The sequence below is a fragment of the Anguilla rostrata genome, chromosome 9, assembly GCF_018555375.3.
Source record: "Anguilla rostrata isolate EN2019 chromosome 9, ASM1855537v3, whole genome shotgun sequence".
Classification (NCBI taxonomy): Eukaryota; Metazoa; Chordata; class Actinopteri; order Anguilliformes; family Anguillidae; genus Anguilla; species Anguilla rostrata.
The window spans coordinates 20041518-20062216 of NC_057941.1; the positions used below are offsets into that span (position 1 = coordinate 20041518).

The window sequence follows — 20699 nt, forward strand, 5'->3', positions numbered from 1 at the left end:
TGGTAATAAAAATCTGGACTCCTCCGATTACCAGCTCAATTCCCGAAGGGCGCTGCCACGCTGCCGAGGCCAGAGGAGAGCGAGCGCAGCTACAGCGCCGCTCCTATTTCTGCACTATTAATTATTTCCATAAATCCTCAGCGCGTGACTTATGTGGGAGCCGCGGTGCGTCGCGTCACGGGCCCGAGCGCTATCCGCAGCGGCCGCCGGCTCCCTGGGGCGGGGTCAGCCCGGCGCGGCCCGGGCGTCGGTCGGGCCCCGAGCTCTGATTGGCTGCTCCTCTCTTGTTCTTCTCGGGTGCGGTTTTTGGGTAAGTCTCCCGAAACAATGCCTGCCGTGCGAGTCGGGGCACGCTCCACGCCAGACACAACAGAGAGTGGGGGATCCGAAAAAAGGGCGCCTTCAAACCAGTCAGTCGAGACGCGCGTCCCACGGACAGAAACACAGAAAAGAAGAAGAAGAGAGGATTTGGGCCAGAACCGTCAAACAAACAAGAGTAGCACAGAAAGGTGAGAAAGAAAAAGAGACAGAGAAATGGAGAGAAGTAAGAGAGAGGGAAAGACAGGCTACCATGACTCTAACCCCCCCCCCCGCCCCCCAAATAAAGGGAGGGCGTAATTATACACAAGACTAAACAGGAAGTGACACACGACGCCGTTTAAAGCAAACCAGGCCTGCATCAGAACACAATCAAAGCTGCACCAGCTGCTGAGACTCTAACACGTGGTTTCCCAGGGGCTACGCTCATAAACCGGGCATGTGCAGTGCCAGCCTGGGCCCATTTAATGTGCAGGGCTTGCCTGTCGTTGTATTTGTGGTATCTATGGCTTGTAGGCTACATGCTCAAGGGCACAGAAAAATACCAGCCATACTTAAAGCGTGGAGGAAGAAGGAAATTTACATATCTGACATACAAGCACAGTCTCAGAAATACTGCCACTATATGAACAAATGCAGGTTTATGGGTGTTAAGTGGACTGCATGGTGCAAGGTTCCATAGTTTATTAGCAAGCTACCATTACTCCATATCTAACAGGCTGCATAACACTGACGGTCTATCGGCCATATTCAAAGGGGACCTCACATGTCCTGACCAGCACAGCTGCTCCTGCAGTGAGGCTTCCTTCAGTCACCTGACCAGTCTTAAACCAATCAAACACCAGCTGCCGCTACGCTGAGATTTGCTGCCGTCACCGGACCTCCCACTGCCCAATCGGATGTGCGCCACACCACTGGGCCAGCATGAGTGAAGGGAGGTCTTTGTGTGGAGACAGAGATAAGCGTACGCAAGGAGGTCTTCACAAACAGCAGCGGGAAAGAGGACTGCAGCCAGCAGAAACCCGTCTCCTGCCTCCAGTCCAGAGTGCTAGCTTTGCCTGACTGAGAGACTACTGTAAATGACGCCAGTGGAGGGTCTAAGTGAAAAGAAACCTCAGAGCTCATTTGGTTTTACATTCCAAATCTTTATACGCTACATCAATCTTGTACAGGTCACTGACTTATAACGTACTTAACACTAAAAAAAGAACACATTCCCCAGAGTTCATTTTCAAAATTTTTCCCCTCAGGAAAACAATACCCTATACTATCCAGAAAATGTACATTATTTTAAAAAATTAACAATTTCATGACCTAGCCTGCAATGTTCAATAAAAGCACAATTCTTAAAGAATACCCTTCTATTCCTTTTTAAATAAGAAACATGGGACTGGGTAGAAAAAAAAACAGCTTTCATTGATTAACAGACCGGCAATTACACAAAATCAATAAAGCACAAAGAGGGGACTAGCATGAGCTAAGAGCGGTAGCACCAATGGGTCAATAGCAGCGTTAGCTCAGTGACCCCTGCCCGTCTCCACACGGCGTTCCAGAGAGCGTCCAGGCCCGCTCCGCTGATTTACGCCGATGCCGCCGGCCCGCTCGGTCTAAACTGCTGACTCGGGAGCCGGTGACCTCTAGCTGGTGGCCGCGGGGTGAATCCCCGACTCTCCCGAGCAGGGGAGCGCGCCGGGCGCCAGCAGAAAGCCGGCTCCTCTCGGGCTCGCTGGCTCAGCGCGGTGCCAGGGGGTAGGCGGATCACCCGCCGCGTCTCACCGGTGCCGTCTGAGCGGCGGATTGGCGGTTGCCCGCGTTACTCCTGCTCGGAGCTGTGCTATGCCCTCGTCTTCAGCCGCGGCTTTTTAATGGGGCTTCCAAAGAGCTTTCGGAGGGGGGGGGGGGGAAAAACGAATGCGACGCATGCTTTCACACAGGTTGCGAGCAGAGGCCGGCTGCAGCAGAAAGCGCATGGGGCAGGGGACACAGCTCTGGCGCAGCGTAAAGGCTTTCAAGGGCTCTTGGAATTGCGAGACGCCGTTTCAGAGAAAACAAAGCGACCCAATCAGTTAAAAGCCTGCTCCTGAACCACTGTTACAATGCACATGCTCTCAGAATACAACTACATGGAGAACACACCCTCAACCCCCTTCCCCCCCATAAACAGTATTGTGTATCAATCAATATCTGTTTTCTATACATAAACATAAGAGCTATTGGCAAAGAGCTACCAGCGCTTCAAAAAAATCACCTAGTAACAATACCAAATTTGTTCGAACAACAGCAAGCAGATTTCCTTTCAACAAATGCCAGCACAACTGCATGTGGCAGGCCTGAACTTTGACCTCAGAGGTGACCGTCGAACAGAAGACCTCCCTGATGCGACACCGTGCTGCCCTGAAAACTGCCTGTCTAAACCAAGGGAAGAAACACTAAGACAAAGGTCATGATCTTATATCCTCTTTGAGAATGTAGAACATAATAAAGAACATAGCCTAGTCCTCTTTGTTAATGCATACTATAAATATATTTACTATCCATAATACCTTAAAAACTATATCTTAGAACACGCAATGCTCTTACATCCAATATTTGTACAGAATGAAGTGCTTATGTGTAACAGGACAAAACAAAAGCACTTACATATGGGAAAATGAGGATGATGCAGACTTACCTTTGAGAACCCTGTTTAAAAAAAAAAGGTTATCTGAGTTTGCTACAACCACTCAAGTTAGCCTAATTCTTTTCCTAGAATACAGTACTCTGCCTTTTAAAAAACACAGAAAACTGTCCAGGCTTTTATTTCCTCCAGGCAAGATCTCTGCAGCACACACTTTCCCTGCATTAATGGCGAGAGTTAGCCTATTCCCAACATTAGCAAGAGAAAGCACCACAGCCAGAGTTCAAAAAACAAATTAAAATCTAAAGAATTTTTTGCTGTGTGGAAACAAATGCTTTGGAATGCTCCAACACACTGCCTGAATAAATTAGGGACTGCACTACTGTTGATGTCATGATGACAAACTAATACAGTATTTAATGCCATTTAATACCATATAGGCCTACTTGTATTTTTTCCCTTCTGTTACCAAATATGAACTCATATTTCCCTGGCTTGTAATGTGTGCATGACATCACCCTCGAGCTTACCTTTCCTTTTTTATTCCATTGTTTCCCTTTTATGTTTTGCTGTCTCTTAATGCTGCACTTTGCTAGTATCGATTTTACATGCTTCACTATGCCATGCAGGCCTATATCTCTGATGCAAACCTTTATCGGTTTTTATTACTTTTATTGTATTGTTTTCCCTACTATCTTAGAACTTAACATGCAGTATCACAAAAGCAATATTATGATATCGCTGTTGCCATTACTCTTGATATTGTTATTGCTACAAACGTCATTACCACGGCATATAGTCCTGACATCGTACAGCATGCAGAGTGCTCTGTGAGCGTTGAGGGAGAGTGTAATGCGGGTGCAGAACCGCTGGAGTACTGGGCGGACGTGTCATATCCTGTGTGCGTGCACGCCAGCAAGTGCGTGCGCTCCGTTTGGCTTTGGATTCCACCTAATTTCCAGCGTGAAAAATACACTGGTATCAAGAGCCTCAGACATTGACATAGGGTACGGAACACACAGACACTACCTTTAAGGAAAATACCTGAATATCAGAGCCTTAAAAGCTTTACACTGTCATGGCCGAAAAAAAGTAGACTGACAGGAATCCCGACTGTATGTCTACGCCTGGCGCACATAATTGGTCCTTTTGCTTTCAACCCGACTTTGATGCTGGCTGACTCGTCTAAATGGTCACAACCGTAATTTGCCCTTTACCTGACAGACAAACTACCTGGTTGAATTGCTGTTTCTGCCATGCAGCAAGTAAAATTCACCTGGGGGAGTTAAATTGTGTGTGGGATTTTCTCCCGATAAGGCTCCTGATTCCAGCCATGCAGCTAAGCGAACCGCATCACCGGTCGCAACACAATCGCATGAAACAATCTGAAGAGAGGCAGCGGAGAACAAGCGCTACCACCGCGCGGTACGCCTCCCGCCACGACTGAGTCATTAGATTCAGCGCCACGTATTCCCGCCAAGTCCGCGTCTGCACCTGGCCGCAAACAAGCCGGTCTTTATTCTGTGAGCAGCTGAGCCCGAGCCCGGTTCAGATTAAAACTGCGACAGTAGACAAAACAAAAATGGCGTGGAGACTACAGAGTGCACGCCAAAATGACAGTTAGCTGAGTAAATGTACATTTCCGTAATGAGTTAGGTCTACGTGCTTGTCCTCTGGATGAGTTACCTACTTTGGACACTTGAAAAGTTGAATCTAGGGCTTCATGCAAACTGAACAAAACTTCTTCTGAAAGAGCTATAAGGTCATCTTGTCATCCTAGACCCAAACTGACCTTAATGCCATCACATCCCATCCAAATTAGGCAATGATTTAACTTTGCCCCTTGTTCACAGGTAAAGGCTATCATGTAAGAGTTAACACCAGTTCACGTACAGGAAATGAAGGTAACAAACTCATTTTCAGTGTTAGGTGTACACTGTACGTCACCGTAAGAGAAATCTCTGTGTAACCAAGAGCTGAAGAACACCAGCGTACCAGCAAGCACACGCAGACACTCCTAATGTGGGCTCCCCGGGCAGGTACGCGATGCTATCTGCGCGTCTGAACCTGAATGTCTCCCTTCACAAAGACAGGTGATCTGTTCATCTCCTCCTCCCTCCTGTCTGCGCGCTGATAAGCATCTCCAGACCATCCGGCCCCGCCCTTCTCCACCTGCCCCGGCGCACCGGCTCAGACTGGGCCCGCCGCTCCAGATCTCTCCCCCTCGCACGCACCTGTCGCCCCCGCGCCGCGTTAACCCCCACGATGCCGCGCCGGGCCGGGCCGGGGGATGAAAGCGCGCCGCTCGCCGCTGAAGGGGAATCGACGCAGCCCTGAACGCGAGGCCAGCGGGACCCCAGCCACAAAGAGCAGCTAACCAGAGGGGCACGCTATAACGCGTCGCATTGGTATGGGTGATAGCTTCCAATTAACTTCCTGAATACGGATATAAGCCAATAAACTGGGGTTATGGCCGGCAGGAGGAGCTGATACGATAGCACAATGTGCACGCGTCAGGGGCCAATGCCTATTTGATGTGCCACTGATGCAGTAGGCCTAAATTTATAAAAACGTTATATGGAAAAGGTAGGTTAATCACAACCATCTGACCCTCAATTAATTGTGAACCACAATTATTTTCATCGGCCAAACTCATAAGCAAAGTTCCACAAATTCAGTAGACTCGTGCTCACTGCTTAATAATGAAGCAAGTTGGAATATTTTCTTAAACAAATAAAAGATTTGTTGTCAGATTTTTCCTACATACGTTGTCGTCTGTGCTCACTAACTTTTTCCATGAATGAGGAAACTCTGCATTAGTGCTATAATGTGAAACAGGGAGGTATCGGCATAGGCCGGATTCACTGTGCCTGTTGGAGAGGAGTTTAAGCGGAAACTACTTCTGTTTACGCAAAACAAAATAACAAATGAATCAATCCATTCGGAGTCCAAGTCAGGACTTCCCAAACTGGTTCATCAATGCACCCTAAAAAGACCACCCAGAGCTCAGGCCCCCCACCTCCACAAACCATCAACACCGCTAAAACAGGACACTATATATGGATTGGCATCAGAAATGTATTAAATATTACACAAATACGTAATAAATTACAATAACCATATTATTGCCAAGGATACGTAACCCGGGCGTTTTTGTATAAACAAGGTTTATTTGATCTGCAAGTGTAAAATACGCAATTTATGAAAAATGGAAATATGAACCAAATACTTTTAAGAGGAAAAATATTTTTTCTATTTTGCCGAGGATCCCCGGGGGGTCCCTGGACCCCCGGTTTAATCAACTCCATTTCCAGGCGAAAGCTTTTCTTCCAGCCTTGGAGTGTAGGGGGTCCCTGGTCTATTTGGCAGAGAAGTCCTACTGCCCGCGTTCATTCTCGTTTTAACACAGATACCGCCCTGCTACGCATCCTCAGACAATCGTCTCCTTAGTTTCCATCAGCCTTGACCTTCTCCTCCAGTTTGGGGGCTTTTAGGAGAGGCTGCAGCCGACTGCAGTTTAATAAACATTCCTTCCGTTTTAGAGAGTCGGCGCTTTGTGGATTTAACTGGGAGGGAGAAATAAAGGACGTGCCAAAGAAGACCGAAACATCTGTAAAACAATCTTAGCATTAGTCAGACTCCCCAAAAAATATTTCCAGTGGCAGCTTTCAGCGACTGGTAATGAAACGCGGTTGCCCTGGTTGTGAAAGCCAGCGACATCTAAAGCGGCACAAGCTCATTAGAATGTTTTAAACCAATGTGACAGGGCCCTTCGGCTAATGGAGCAGAACTGGTGGCTTTGACGTTTCTTGCTAATTCACAGACACAGATACGCGGCCACCCACGGCTCAGATTGTGACCCAGCTCCAGCCTGCCCGGCGTGCACCGCTGCAGCCGGCGGTCCTGCCGCGAAAGGGGGCCGGCGGCCCGGCCGAGCTCTGCCGACATTGTTTACGGGTGATGTCATCACTTCCCCGGGAGGGTCTCAAGAGCAAAGGCACAGATAAGGGAGTTTCGGTGGCAAAGGGCTCATTATGACCGTACAGCACGCACCCTGGCCTTCGTGGTCCCAACTGCACGGTAGGGTATGCACCACACCCCAGGCCGTTGGCCTTTGCTCTAAATAAAGCAGCAGCACCGCTGCACCATGCACCCTGGTCTTGGTTGTTTTCTCCACTGCGGCCCCAGGGCTTTCCTGTTCTTCCCGTCAGGCCGGCCGACACAGCCTTGCTGCCATGATTCTGACGGACGTCGCTGTCATCAGTGCCCTCGCTACGGTGGGATAATCATAGCATGGTAGTAACAACAAACAAGGCCAGGGTGAGCAGGGTATTACCCATGTGGCACTAATAACAATCATGGTTCGTGGTGTGTAATTTAGCGATGCAGCAGTGATCTCTGTGATGGCTGAGGTGCGTAACAGTGATGCAGCAGTGATCTCTGTGACGGCTGAGGTGCGTAACAGTGATGCAGCAGTGATCTCTGTGATGGTTGAGGTGTGTAACAGTGATGCAGCAGTGATCTCTGTGATGGCTGAGGTGGTCATACATGGTGATGCAGAGTGATCTCTGTGATGGTGAGGTGCGTACAGTGATGCAGCAGTGATCTTGTGACGGTGAGGTGCGTAAAGTGATGCAGCAGTGATCTTGTGATGGGTTGGTGTTGTAACAGTGATGCAGAGTGATCGTGTATGGTTTATGGGCGTAACAGTGATGGAGCAGTGAACTCGTGATGGTTGAGGTGCGTAACGTGATGAGCAGTGATCTCGTGATGGTGAGGTGCGTAACAGTGATGCGCAGTGATCTGTGATGGTTGAGGTGCGTAACAGTGATGCAGCATGTGATTCGTGAGATGGTTTAGGTGCGTAAGTGATGCAGCAGTGATCTCTGTGATGGTTGAGGTGTGTAACAGTGATGCAGCAGTGATCTCTGTGATGGCTGAGGTGCGTAACAGTGATGCAGCAGTGATCTCTGTGATGGTTGAGGTGCGTAACAGTGATGCAGCAGTGATCTCTGTGATGGCTGAGGTGCGTAACAGTGATGCAGCAGTGATCTCTGTGATGGTTGAGGTGCGTAACAGTGATGCAGCAGTGATCTCTGTGATGGTGAGATGCATGGTGTAATGGTGATTGGTAGAGCAGTGATGCTGGGGTGCATGGTGTAATGTTGATTGGTAGAGTAGTGATGTTGAGGTGTGTGGTGTAATGGTGATTGGTAGAGCAGTGATGCTGGGGTGCATGGTGTAATGTTGATTGGTAGAGCAGTGAGGGTGAGGTGCGTGGTGTAATGGTGATTGGTAGAGCAGTGATGCTGGGGTGCATGGTGTAATGGTGATTGGTAGAGCAGTGATGGTGAGGTGCATGGTGTAATGGTGATTGGTAGAGCAGTGATGCTGGGGTGCGTGGTGTAATGGTGATTGGTAGAGCAGTGATGTTGAGGTGCGTGGTCTAATGGTGATTGGTAGAGCAGTGATGGTGAGGTGCGTGGTGTAATGGTGATTGGTAGAGCAGTGATGGTGAGGTGCGTGGTGTCATGGTGATTGGTAGTGCAGTGATGCTGAGGTGCATGGTGTAATGGTGATTGGTAGTGACGTGATGCTGAAGAGGTACGTGGTGTAATGGTGATTGGTAGAGCAGTGATGGTGAGGTGCATGGTGTAATGGTGATTGGTAGAGCAGTGATGGTGAGGTGCATGGTCTAATGGTGATTGGTAGAGCAGTGATGGTGAGGTGCATGGTGTAATGGTGATTGGTAGAGCAGTGATGTTGAGGTGCATGGTCTAATGGTGATTGGTAGAGCAGTGATGATGAGGTGTGTGGTGTCATGGTGATTGGTAGTGCAGTGATCCTGAGGTGCATGGTGTAATTGTGAAGTGGAAATAAAGTGATATCTGGAGTGTGTATTCTTGAGGTACCAGTAACTATGGGGTAGATCTAGCAGTCTTGTAAATCGCTGATTGGTCAAACGCAAACTTCCTGTGACTTCGAGTAAACCAACCGTCATTATTGAACACCTGGTAGCTACAAATCAGAAAAAAAGCATTAAGAAACAAAACTATAAATATGACTCGACTTGATTACCAATAAGTAAGCATTTACTAACAGCAGCATATATTTATATGCTGTGATATGGCCAGTAACGTTAGAGCTGCCTCAAAGACAAAAGGTTTGTGCACAGAAATATAGCTGAATAGGTGGGTCTGTCCCTGGTACTTTAAAGCGTTATGCTCAAAATAAGCGAGGTGTGTGTCCGGAACACGCACTTATTCAGACATTATGCTATGGCTGGTAATGCAGCGATGTTTGTATAGCATGGGCATACCCGTATTTCTGCTGCATTTTGCTGCAAATACTACAAAACTCACAATCGTAAACGATAGTGGGGAGAGAAAAAAAAAACTTGGCTACGGTTTGTAATCATTCTGGCAGTCGGATGTTGTTTTGGCAGGTAGAACATGAATGAACTCGGTGTACAGAGCTACCTAACATTACCGCATTTGACACATACTGAAGTGGTGCATCAGATAAGTCAGTCACAATCACAGCTGCAGAATTGCATTAATAAAATGTAAACCGGTAACTATAACTTATGTAAAATCTGCGATATTACAGCTTACAATTCGATATTAGTGCATAATTCTTCTGAAACCCCTGCTAAGCTAGTGGTCAGAGCCGGATTACACACTCTGTCCGTGCTCCCTGTGTGGAGCCTTGCCAAGCCTGTCTGAGAGGCTTCTGGCACCTTCTATTTCAGATGTAGGCCTACCTGACGAAGGCCTTTGAGGTCGAAACGCTGTACTATTAAATCACTTTGGGAGCAGAAAGAACAGTGTGCGGATATACACTCTCTTCTTACTAACTATTTTTTTATCCTGCACCTGTTGGAATATTTTGGATGTGCTTGCATTCCCTCGACTGCACCTTCTATTTCACCCTCATGTTCAGAAACAGTAACTTAGTAATAGTACCTGAGCATTCCTCAAAATACCGTTTATGAAGGGAAGGTTACACGATGTTAGAAAGAAAGGTGTTTCCTTTCTTTCGTCACTTCCTCCAAAATTCTCATTGTCATGGATCTCAAATTTCAGTGGAAACAGAAACCAGAGAGCCGCGGTTCCAGATAGTTCCGGGTACAGATGGTTCCTGAACTGTTTTGTGCAATGGAAAAGGGGCTTTCGTGATATTTGCAGAGTGCAATTCTGAAGTAGCAGCAATCTCAGTGATATCTCCAGTATGTAGCCTAATTCTGAAGCATTAATCTCAGTGATATCTGCAGTACGTAATTCTGAAGCAGTAATCTCAGCGATATCTGCAGTACGTAATTCTGAAGCAGTAATCTCAGTGATAACTGGAGTGTGCAATTCTGAAGCGGTAATCTCACTGATATCTGCAGTGTGCAATTATGAAGTAGCAGTAATCTCAGTGATGGCTGCAGTATGTGGCCTAATTCTGAAGCAGTAATCTCAGTGATAACTGGAGTGTGCAATTCTGAGGTAGCAGTAATCTCAGTGATAACTGGAGTGTGCAATTCTGAGGTAGCAGTAATCTCAGTGATGGCTGTGGGGCCATGTGCCTGGCCCTTCATTTCACACTCTCTCACCAATGAACCTGCAACCCCTCTGACAGATGGAGGAAAGTGCTACATGAGGCAGGCGGGTCAAGAACAAACATCCCGCAGCGAGAACACTTCCGCTAAGACTCAACCTGCACGTTATCAATGGCAGGCAGCCTGCGATGACCTCATCATAATTATGTTTGTTAGCCAGAGTACAAACTCTGCTCCTGGAGGCTATTAATAGTTCTGAACTTGGCCCACATGATGTCATCAAGCGGAATGCACCAAACATGGCCACTGCACAGCCTTCACAAGTATAAAATCGCACCTCAGAGAGAGGAATGCACTCGACTGATTCATTAATCACAGCTCAACTGGCACTGCAGGCTTCATCAAAGCTGTCCATTTCGAGAATGTGAATACGGAAAAGCCACGGGAAGCCCCTCCCCACCTCTTCAATAAACCAATCATCAATGCTGTAGGGCTTGCAGACAGCTATGTCAGCTAACAGTTACAAACTGTGGGATAAACAAAGAAAGCAGGTGGCCGCTTTGAGCGCAATTAGCCTACGTAATTACTACAGGACACATGACCCCCTCCGATGGGTCACTAGTGCGCACAGGGACATCGCACCAACTTAAAATCCCGCCACCTTTGGGTGATGCTGTGGTGAATTATGTGCCACCCGGTAGGCCAGTAACACCAGACACTGGTACGGTTCAGATTCGATACCAGTCCTTGGGGCCCATCCAGACAGTGGAACAGTGATCCATCACACTTCTGCTCTCTACCTGCGTGCTGTACTGGCACAAACGCAGGCACACTGCAGACACGCAGTGATGCTGGTGGGATGCCCGGGGCCTGGGTTTGAGCCCAGGAGCTGCATGCAGGAAGCAGTAAGGCCTGCATCAGAGGGCAATAAACACAGACTCTGTGTGTGAAGCTGGGACACCCACCTACCACCAAATGGCGACTCGGGCTGGCCAATTACAGCAAAAGGATGCTTCACTGAACCCATTTCAAACAGGAAGCAAGAGGATGGCCAGAAAGCTTTTGAAGAACAGGTGGAAGCAATGAATTTATGAGACTACGTAATGTGTGAGTGTGCGAGTGTGCGCCTATACACACAAGCATTAGGAATAAACCTCATCTAAAACTGACACAAATAAAAGAGCCAGAAGCCATTCAAACCATAACGCCAGTGAGAGAGAAGGGGAGGAGAGAGAAATGCTCAGTGTGTTCCACTGTGAGGGAAGGCTCCAGGCACTGTGGGACCTGGGCCTCAGCTTAGCTCCTCACCACACTGAAGCAGCCTCTGCATACACTGCTGCCACTACACCACTCCCAGAGAGCCAAGCTGCTCTGAACCAGGGGATAGACGGGCTCAGGCAGCATGAGTGACAGTTTCTGGTCAGGTTGGCTCCTGGCTCGCCTGTCAGGACCAATCAGCTGCCGCTCTAATGAGAGCTGGTGCGCAGGGGCCAGCTTGCTGACACGCCCAGCCGCAGTTGGCCTCCAGGGGGCAGGGGGCGCTGGCACCACCACTAGGGCCTGAGGGCCAGGGACTGAGGGACCATCTGCCACAGCCAACAGGCAAGCAGGAACTTCCTAGGCAAGGGCTGATCTCTTTTTTCAAAATACTATCTCTGCAGTAGCTTTATGCATGGTCCAAAGCAGGGGTGCTCACACTTTTTCAGCATGCGAGCTACTTATAAAATGACCAAGTCAAAATGATCTACCCACTACAAAAATGCGAAACATATATTTATTTACAAATATATTGAGGATTCTTTATATGTACAATGTATGTTGATGTACCTTGCATAACCGCATGAGCCAATATTGCACAACACAACATAATTAACTATGTACATTTTTTTGTCATTACCTGAGTTTACTCTGATGACTTGCACTGAATTGAATCAGCCAGGGATACATAGTCCGGACAGTAGCTGCTGACAGCCAGCCTCAAGCACACTTCCAAATGTTCATCAGTCATGGTGGAACGGTACTTGGACTGACTAGCTTGTTAGTTTTGCTGCACTTGGCGCCGTTTGCGCATGCGCAGTGACCTAAGTGTCAGAAAAATTCAGATGTCATCTAACTGGCTGCCCTATATCAATCAAGTGACGGGATGGAAGACAGGCTGACGTCTATTTTTTTTAAAGGAGTACCATGGTTATTTTCACACTTTCTCGGTTTTATGTGCTATTTGCACAAAAGGCATTGAAGAAACACAATTAGCAAAGTATTAAATATGTCCGTTCTGTATTTTTGGAGAAATATGCGTTTTAAATTCATCGTCCTATTTTCAACCGGTTGAGAAAGTTGTCATTTTGCTGTGTCACGAATACAGTAACCACTCCCATTTCCACGCTCCGTAAAGAAATCTGACAGGTCACACCGTCCTGCTGTTCAGACAATGCAAATATTTGACTAACGTTAGGTTCACTTAAATTAGAGTGCCTTTAGATTATTTCTGGTTATCAGAATATCAGATATTCATTTAGCTAGCTAGCTAACGTTAGCTAGCTAGGAGGTTTGCTTTCATAAGGCAATGTTATCGATAACGTTAGCTTGCTAGTTTGCTTTTATGAGGACGTTATAGTTGTGCTTTTATCTTAACTTGGCTAGCTAGATAGCAAAAATTATAATTGGATATAAGTCAACGTCCTTACCTTAGCTATCTATCGATAATTGATATACTACTAAGCTAGCTAGCTTGTGAAAATTCAGTCTCCCAAAGAGAGCGCGTAGCATGGGGGTAGCTATGGTAACGGGGCACGGTCTGTCAATCATAGCTAACTGACAGTTCTCATTACCACGTCCAGACGGTTCGGGTGAATTTTTATAGTGGGAAATTTAGGCTTAGAAAAATACGTTTTAAAGTACATTGAAATGACTGAAGAATAAAAAAATTATGCACATTTGTTTTGTTGTTGAACGTGACACTTCCCAGTTGTCTTTAGGCAACCACCATGGTACTCATGCGATCTACCAATACTACCTTTGCGATCGACTGGTAGATCGCGATCGACGTATTGAGCACCCCTGGTCCAAAGGGTACAAAGGCATGGGATATGGGATACAAGTGAAAACCACCTCTCCCTACAACCCATCCCACTGAACATAATCAGTTATCTCCACTGAATACCTCACCAATCGTGCAGGGAAAAGTTCTCCTTTACTTTTTATTACTATGGGTTTGCTTAGCCATTACTGTCAATATTGCCAGCAGTTGACATTATTTCACATTTATTATTATCTGATTATCCAGCAGGTTGTTTCTGGAGGCAATTCAGGTCAATTACCTCTGACAGGGTCTCTACAATCTGCATCCTTACTGCCCTGTTCCTTAAAAACCTAATACAGAAAAACAACCTATGCATTAGGCCTAGATCACTATAATAGCCATCTTAGGCAGCAGTGTAATATAATGGTTAGGGGAAATGGGCTTGCAACTTCAGGCATTGTGGGTTCAACTCCAAGGTGGGGCACTGCCACTGAACCCTTGGGCAAGGTACTTAACCTAAATTGCTTCAATATATAGCAGTATAAATCAGAACAAAGAACGTGAGCGGTACAAGTCGCTGCAGATAAGTGTGCCTCCTAAATACCTAGAATGTTAAATTGACCTGTACATCAGTTTGTTTGTTTTCTCTATTGACTAGTACCTTTTCTGGCCAATTCTTCTTCAGAAAAGCACTCTTTTGCTTTTCTTCTCACAGACGCAGAGACATAAACCTGTGCACACACACAAACACACACACACAATTTCTAGGTTATGCCCCTGTGCACCTGTAGTACATTTCTACAGAGGAAACATCCTAGCTGTGGAATGCGAGAGTAAGACTAGGCAGGCGGAGGCTAGGCCTAGATGTGAGGTGGCGCTTTGGGTGGAGCCCACCCCTCTGTGTGCACTCAGGAGCAGGGTTCTGTATGGCCACCGCATCGGCACCACGCCCGGCCCGCTCTCGGAACCACAGGCGCTGAAGAGCGGGGAACACGTGGCGGTCGGAAACTGAGCGAAGCCAGAGAAGACGCCGCCGTCAAAACCGCGACGTTTCCACCTGCTCCCTCCGGCACCCGCGCAAGCTCACCTGCGCCTAGCCTCCAATCTCAGAGGAAAGCACGGCTTCTTTCCATTCCTCGCATAACACACCTTTAAAAAACGGTTCAGGCTGAGGACGCGGTGCGCATCAAACGGGCGTAATTCAGGCTGTCAATCTCGCGTCACCTCAGGTGCCTGTTTGCGCAGCGAGGGGTTCCCCGCCATGAGCGGTTAAAGCTAACTTCCTGACTCACAGGCTCGCCATCTCTAGCCGAGGGTTCAAAAGAAGGACTGTCAGCGGATTTAAAAAATAATAATTAGGAAAGAAAATGATAGGAAAAACAGGGACTTGAGGCCAAAATTGGCCACGCCTCCCCTTTCAGCAGAAAGGCAGATTCTGCTGAGCCAGGCCCAATCAGCACTGAGAGAGATCTGAGGTCTGTGCACGTACAGCCTGGGCTGAAGGCTGGTAATAAATATCAATGCCTGATCCATTTCTGTTTTGCTTACATACAGAGCTCAAGACAATTTAACAATGGGCTTTCCAGCACATTCAGTACTCCCTGTAGTCTTTTTCTCCCTTCACAGCGCAAAGTATAACAGCACATGTGCACGCACACATGTAATCTCACACCTTCAAACACAGACCTAATAAAAACGCAGCCATATACACACAGACACACGAGCCAGAATTAACCTGAGATTCCATTAGCATTGATCATTCAGTCTTGGAAACGTGCTACACCCCAGCAAGCCTTGAGATTGTCGTGCTAGCGTGGTTTCTCCCCTCATGCGCTGGTATGCTCTCCCTCCAGCCCCGACACTCAGCGAAGTTATTCAAAGTCGCAAAGTCATGTTGCCGCCATGCAAATGTCCCTTTCGAGGAGTGTAAACAACGTCAGTCATTATTATTCAAAGCTGAAGTCTGCTCTCTACATAGTGACAGTATCCCAAGGGCAGAGTGGACCCAAGCTTCTCCTCTCTCTTTCCATCTCTCTCTCTCTCGCTGCAATAAATTAGGTCCACCTCACTACCTCCCCCCACCCCCACGAGTCTCTTATCAACTGTCTCTGCTATCATTCTAAACAAACCTTGTTGCGCTTTTTTCGACAGCCAAGAAGTGGAGAGATCCATCACCACTCCCCTCAAGTACAGCCCATGTGTCGTGTTGCCAAAATACGAAAATTGTTGCTGTGTCTACAAACGTTTTGGAGTGGACTTGAATTAAATGCATTCTAAGTAATGAGGCAGGCCTATCGTTAACTATAAAACTGAACTAGAAGGTCAGACCTTCAACACGGATTGAAAATGGAGCTTGTGAAAAGCCAGTGAATTGGTGCCATTGAACTGGTTACCACAAAATAAAAATGTAGCCATTTTAAAGCTCAACAAAGACCTTCTTGCGTATTTGACAGTTCAAAGAGGTGTAGGAAGCAGTAGTTACTTCATTAATAGTAACAGGATAATAAATAATGACATTACTATTCGGTGTCAGGGACACCATACATCACAAGCCAGCTGGTTTAGATTTCAACAAACACAGTACCTTCCATTACCGGCTACTGTCTAGTTGCAGAAAACACACTGAACTTATCATCAGGGGTGTGATACTGTTTCTCAGACCCCACTGCTTTATGGTCAAATTGAGAAGCAGCCAAGAGAAGTGAGATGTTACGTAAGCATTGTTCCTTGGAAAAAACATTTTTGATCACTGGAACATTCAACCACAGGATCATGAATCAGTTTGCTGGATCACTATACAGATGTATCATACTGTGGTTAACAAAGGAGAACAAATTCCTGATCTGAATTCTCTCTCAGCAATATTCATGAAGGACAGCAGAACTGTGCATACCATAGGCTAATCCACTGATATTCTACATCCAGCCTTGAAAGCTGAGTGCTTACAAATCTGAGTCATTTATTACAAAGAACTGGAGCTTCATACAGTAATTAGAAGAACAACAAAGAAGCAGGGTTGGATCACTCAAATCTTGATTTGGACAGCCATGGAAAAATCGAATATCCAGTTGATTAAAATGAACATCCCTGGTCACCGTAGACACCTTGGCATGGTTCTCAAGAGGCGTATTAAAGGGCATACAGCTTAAACTGGTTTAACATGGATATTCAGCTTGGTATATCATTGCCCAAACGCCCTGCCCCCACCCACAAACGCCTCAGGTTTACACCTGTTCAGGCCCCATCCTGAACTTCTGACCCGCTACGGTCACATGCCACTCGGGATGGACACTTCAGCTGTTGCTGCTCTATGTGGACCCCAGCTTAATGTCGCCTAAACAGGCCATTTCTCAGGCAGTAACTGGGACAGTGCCCAGTGAAATCAAATGGAGAACAGTGACCCTTCGGGCACAAGCCTCAAGCAAGATTACGTGCTCACACAACAGAACTACGACAGAAGTTCCTTTGCTTACAACTGAATGAATAAGTGAAAATAGTCAGGAAAACAAGTTCTAGAAAGGGATAATGGTTTTCACGAACTACTAGATCTCCCTTAATTGTTTAAGACCCACAATGTCATGTTTTCTGTATTTTGCCGTGTTTATCCCCTTTTCGCGCGAACTGCTGTAAAGGCCACACGACCTGAAGTGCCGCATTACGTAATGAAAGGTACAGGTACAGCATGTCATTCAAAATAAAGCCGTGCAACCTATTCCATCTTGGGGCTAAACACAGTGAATAACGCCACAAGCAAAATCACTTTCCTGTCTGCATTTTTGCAGAAGGGAAGATACCAGTACCATGTAGGTCTTGCTGTTCTTTGTGTCGTAGAGGATTTGCTAATATCAATATAGCATAAGACGAAATTTTTAAAGGTTGCAACCCATTTCAATGCCTCCAAGGGCCTGCCGGTACATTGGAAAAGGCCTCATCCATTGACATCTATTGCATTCTGCGTGTAGATAAGCTGTCTATGACACGCGAGGTAATTACATCTTCTCAAACCCCGACACAATCACTTGGGATATAGAACAGAATGAAATCTCCCAAACAACTTGGGGCATCCATGCTTTAATTCACCCTCTAAACGCAAGTGTGAAAAATGTTTTGATAGTACAAATAAGAAGTCAGAATTCGGCCGCTGTTTTATGACCATGCTAATTAAAATGTAAAAGAAAACAAACAATCAACAAAAATGGGGGGGGGGGGAATCACATACCGACAGATCGGAACGACCTGCGGTAAAGATTCGGTGAAGACAAACACAATTAAAAAGCAAAGTTATAGCTTGGTTAAATTGTTATTTACCTGTCAGTGATTGTAGACTGTGTGCCGCTCATTGGGCTTTTGTTTCTAGTTTGTCTTCGGCTTTTATCCAATTAGCATCTTACCAAAAAAACAAAAACCATCCGTGTTGTGGAAAGTAGCAGGTCCCTCCTTAATATCCGTCAAGGTGATATACGTTTGAAAACGAGGAGCAATGATGACAGTTGACTGAAATATCAGCTTATAAAATATGCTAGTTAACACTGGATCCCCGTTGTTTTTGTGAACGGTTAGCTATTTATTTCCTTCGTAATATGAACAGAAGAAAGGAAAAACATCGTAAATCAGTGTAACGTGTAAACAAATATCCTTCTTATAAAATAACCCACAAATGCGCAAAAATGTTTGCTGCTGTGCAATCCTACGTTTATCTCGGAGTAGCAGGAAATATTTAATGAGGGAATGGATATAGCCTATACTAGATAATGCTTTTTATCAGAATAAAAATGCTAACCCGGACTCTCCAACACGCTTCGTCTGCCACCGTAGCAGCAGCCGCCTTTGTCAATACCGCCAGAGAAGTATTAGCTAGCTAACGTTAGCTATACCTATTGTTAATTTGTTTCCCCACAAAATAACCATATACTCTCCTCGTTTTCCAACTCTTCGTCTCTGTCCACTTGCACGATTATTCCTGTTTTCATTTAAAGCGGTTATCATCACTTTTTGTCCGTTGCTTTTTGTGGGATTAAAAAAAAAAAGATTTTGTCTAACTGACGGACAGATAGATGTAGTCTATTACGAGATAGGCTGTAATTTTTTTCCTTCTCAGTTTCCCGTCAGAAATGTTCCCATGCTAGTGTTCCCAGTCTGCATCGCTGTAGGTTGCAGCTTGTGAATATCTTCAGTCGTGTTCGTAGGGATTTCGGATACTTTCATAACAAAGAGAAAAATAATCCGTAACGAACTTCTAACCCGTATTTGGGAATCGCTGCTGTATTCCTCGTTGAATATGTGGCATCGGTTTTTCACAAGGAATCTTTCACCGTCTCGAAATAGGCCTCTTTGCTTTCGTGATACCGTATACTACTGGTGAAAAAAGGGAAGACTTTTTCCCCAAAAAAGAAAAAAAAACACCTTCCACTCTCCCTTCGAGACTTCTGGAAACCGTAGCCACTTTTCTTGTTTACAAGTCCCAACTCATTTCAAAATCGTGTATCTAAGTCTTTAAAGCGGTTTTCCTTTCACAGACACCCAAAATGAAACGGTTTTCATTTAAACAATCAGACGAGCTCTTCGGCAGAAAACTTTACTCTTCTTTGATGTTAGCTAACGTTACAGTAGCTAGCTGCTAGCTAAGTTTAGGCTAGCTCGCCGATTTTCCTTCTGCTCCTAAATAATCAATTCACGAACATCTAGCGAGCGAAAAAAACAACCGAGCGTCGAATTAAAAGTCCACAGCATTTTCTGTTTAAAAGGACCCCAAGAATTCCCTGATGTTTTATTTCAGGTTCAAAATCCCAAAACTTGGACTCGGCTCGCTTCTCCCCTTGTCTCCATGTTTTCACAATCCAGTAGTTTTGCTGTCCTGTTTCTCAGCGGAATTCCCTTAGTTGTTATTTTCTCGACCACGTAGGTGTAGTTATTCACAAGAGGAGAACAGCAATTTCGTAATCAATACCGCATAGTCCTGATTGTGAACCTTTGCGCTCTTACTGTAGCTACGTTGCTGTGCGATTATTCATTTTTTCCCAAATATTCCATGACTTTTCCAGCAAATTTGCAGATCTTTCTATCACTCCGCCGCGCGCAATCTCTGCCTCACTTCTGGGTATATACTTCCGCCGAAAAGCATAATCCCGTGGAGAGGAAGATTTAAGGGTCCTGTGAGAATTAAACATGCGGTGAAAATAAAACTCCGCTGTGGTGAAACAAAATACTGTAATGTGAATAAAAGCACGCGGCTACTACTACTACAACCAAAATTACTAACATTTTAACTGACACTTGCATTAGCCTACTACCTATTGCTAGCACAAATGATAACACTGCATATTTTAATTTCGAAATAAGTTCTACCCTCAAAAATGATCCTTAATGAAATATACTAGGCCTACTACTACTACTACTACTACTACTACTACTACTAATAATAATAATAATAATATGATGATGATCTAATTATTGGCATTGTTGTATTTGAACAATTTCATACAATTTCTTTTGAAATAGTACTAAGTAGTCTATCAGTTGTAGCATGAGATACATTAATACTCGTAATACTAGTAGGATTTATAAGTTGTCACTGTTCACTTGTAGTGATAGTCCAGTACTGTACTGTGATCATTTCTAACTCAATCAAATTATAATTTTTTTTGTATAAGGATCATTATTTGTCTCCAAACTTGTATGCAACACAATCATACATGTCACTAGAATGTTAAAAATTGTTTTGTTCATCCGTGCATTCAGACCAAAAGACAGGGGCCAATAATCAGGCCATGCATAATTAAGACAAAAGCCATTTGAATCTGATGCATTTAACTACCTTTTTATTTAAAAAATTATATGTACCCCAAGAAAGAAACTATGTGCATGTGATATCTAAATGTCTTTAAAATATAGCTTACATAAAAATTAGATTTAGGTTCAAGCCTTCACAATAATCCAGTGTTTTTTTGTTTTAGTTTTGGAGTTCCTTAGTTCTTTTAATGTATTAATATATTATCCAATTTCTACTGGAATTGTGTAAAGTTTGGTTTCTTCTTTGTACATTTATATTTACGAATGTGGAATTTTCCATAAATTCTGAATAAATTCAAGATATACCAAATGCTATATAAGTTCCATATTTCAATCATAATATATATATATAACACCTTTTTCTTTCAGGTGAATCTCTACATCAGAATTTCTTTTTAAATAAATCTTTC

The 20699-nt window shown here is 45.2% G+C and overlaps 1 protein-coding gene across 1 annotated transcript in view; it reads right to left on the bottom strand.

Moving 5' to 3' along the window:
* The window catches only part of arhgef12b (Rho guanine nucleotide exchange factor (GEF) 12b), an 83537-nt gene extending 63941 nt beyond the window's left edge, over window positions 1-19596 (bottom strand). The window contains exon 1 of the mRNA XM_064349569.1: window positions 17809-19596. Coding sequence (XP_064205639.1) covers window positions 17809-17840 — 32 coding nt within the window. The 5' untranslated portion in view covers window positions 17841-19596. The remainder of the gene's footprint in view (window positions 1-17808) is intronic.
* Window positions 19597-20699: the final 1103 nt, after the last annotated feature.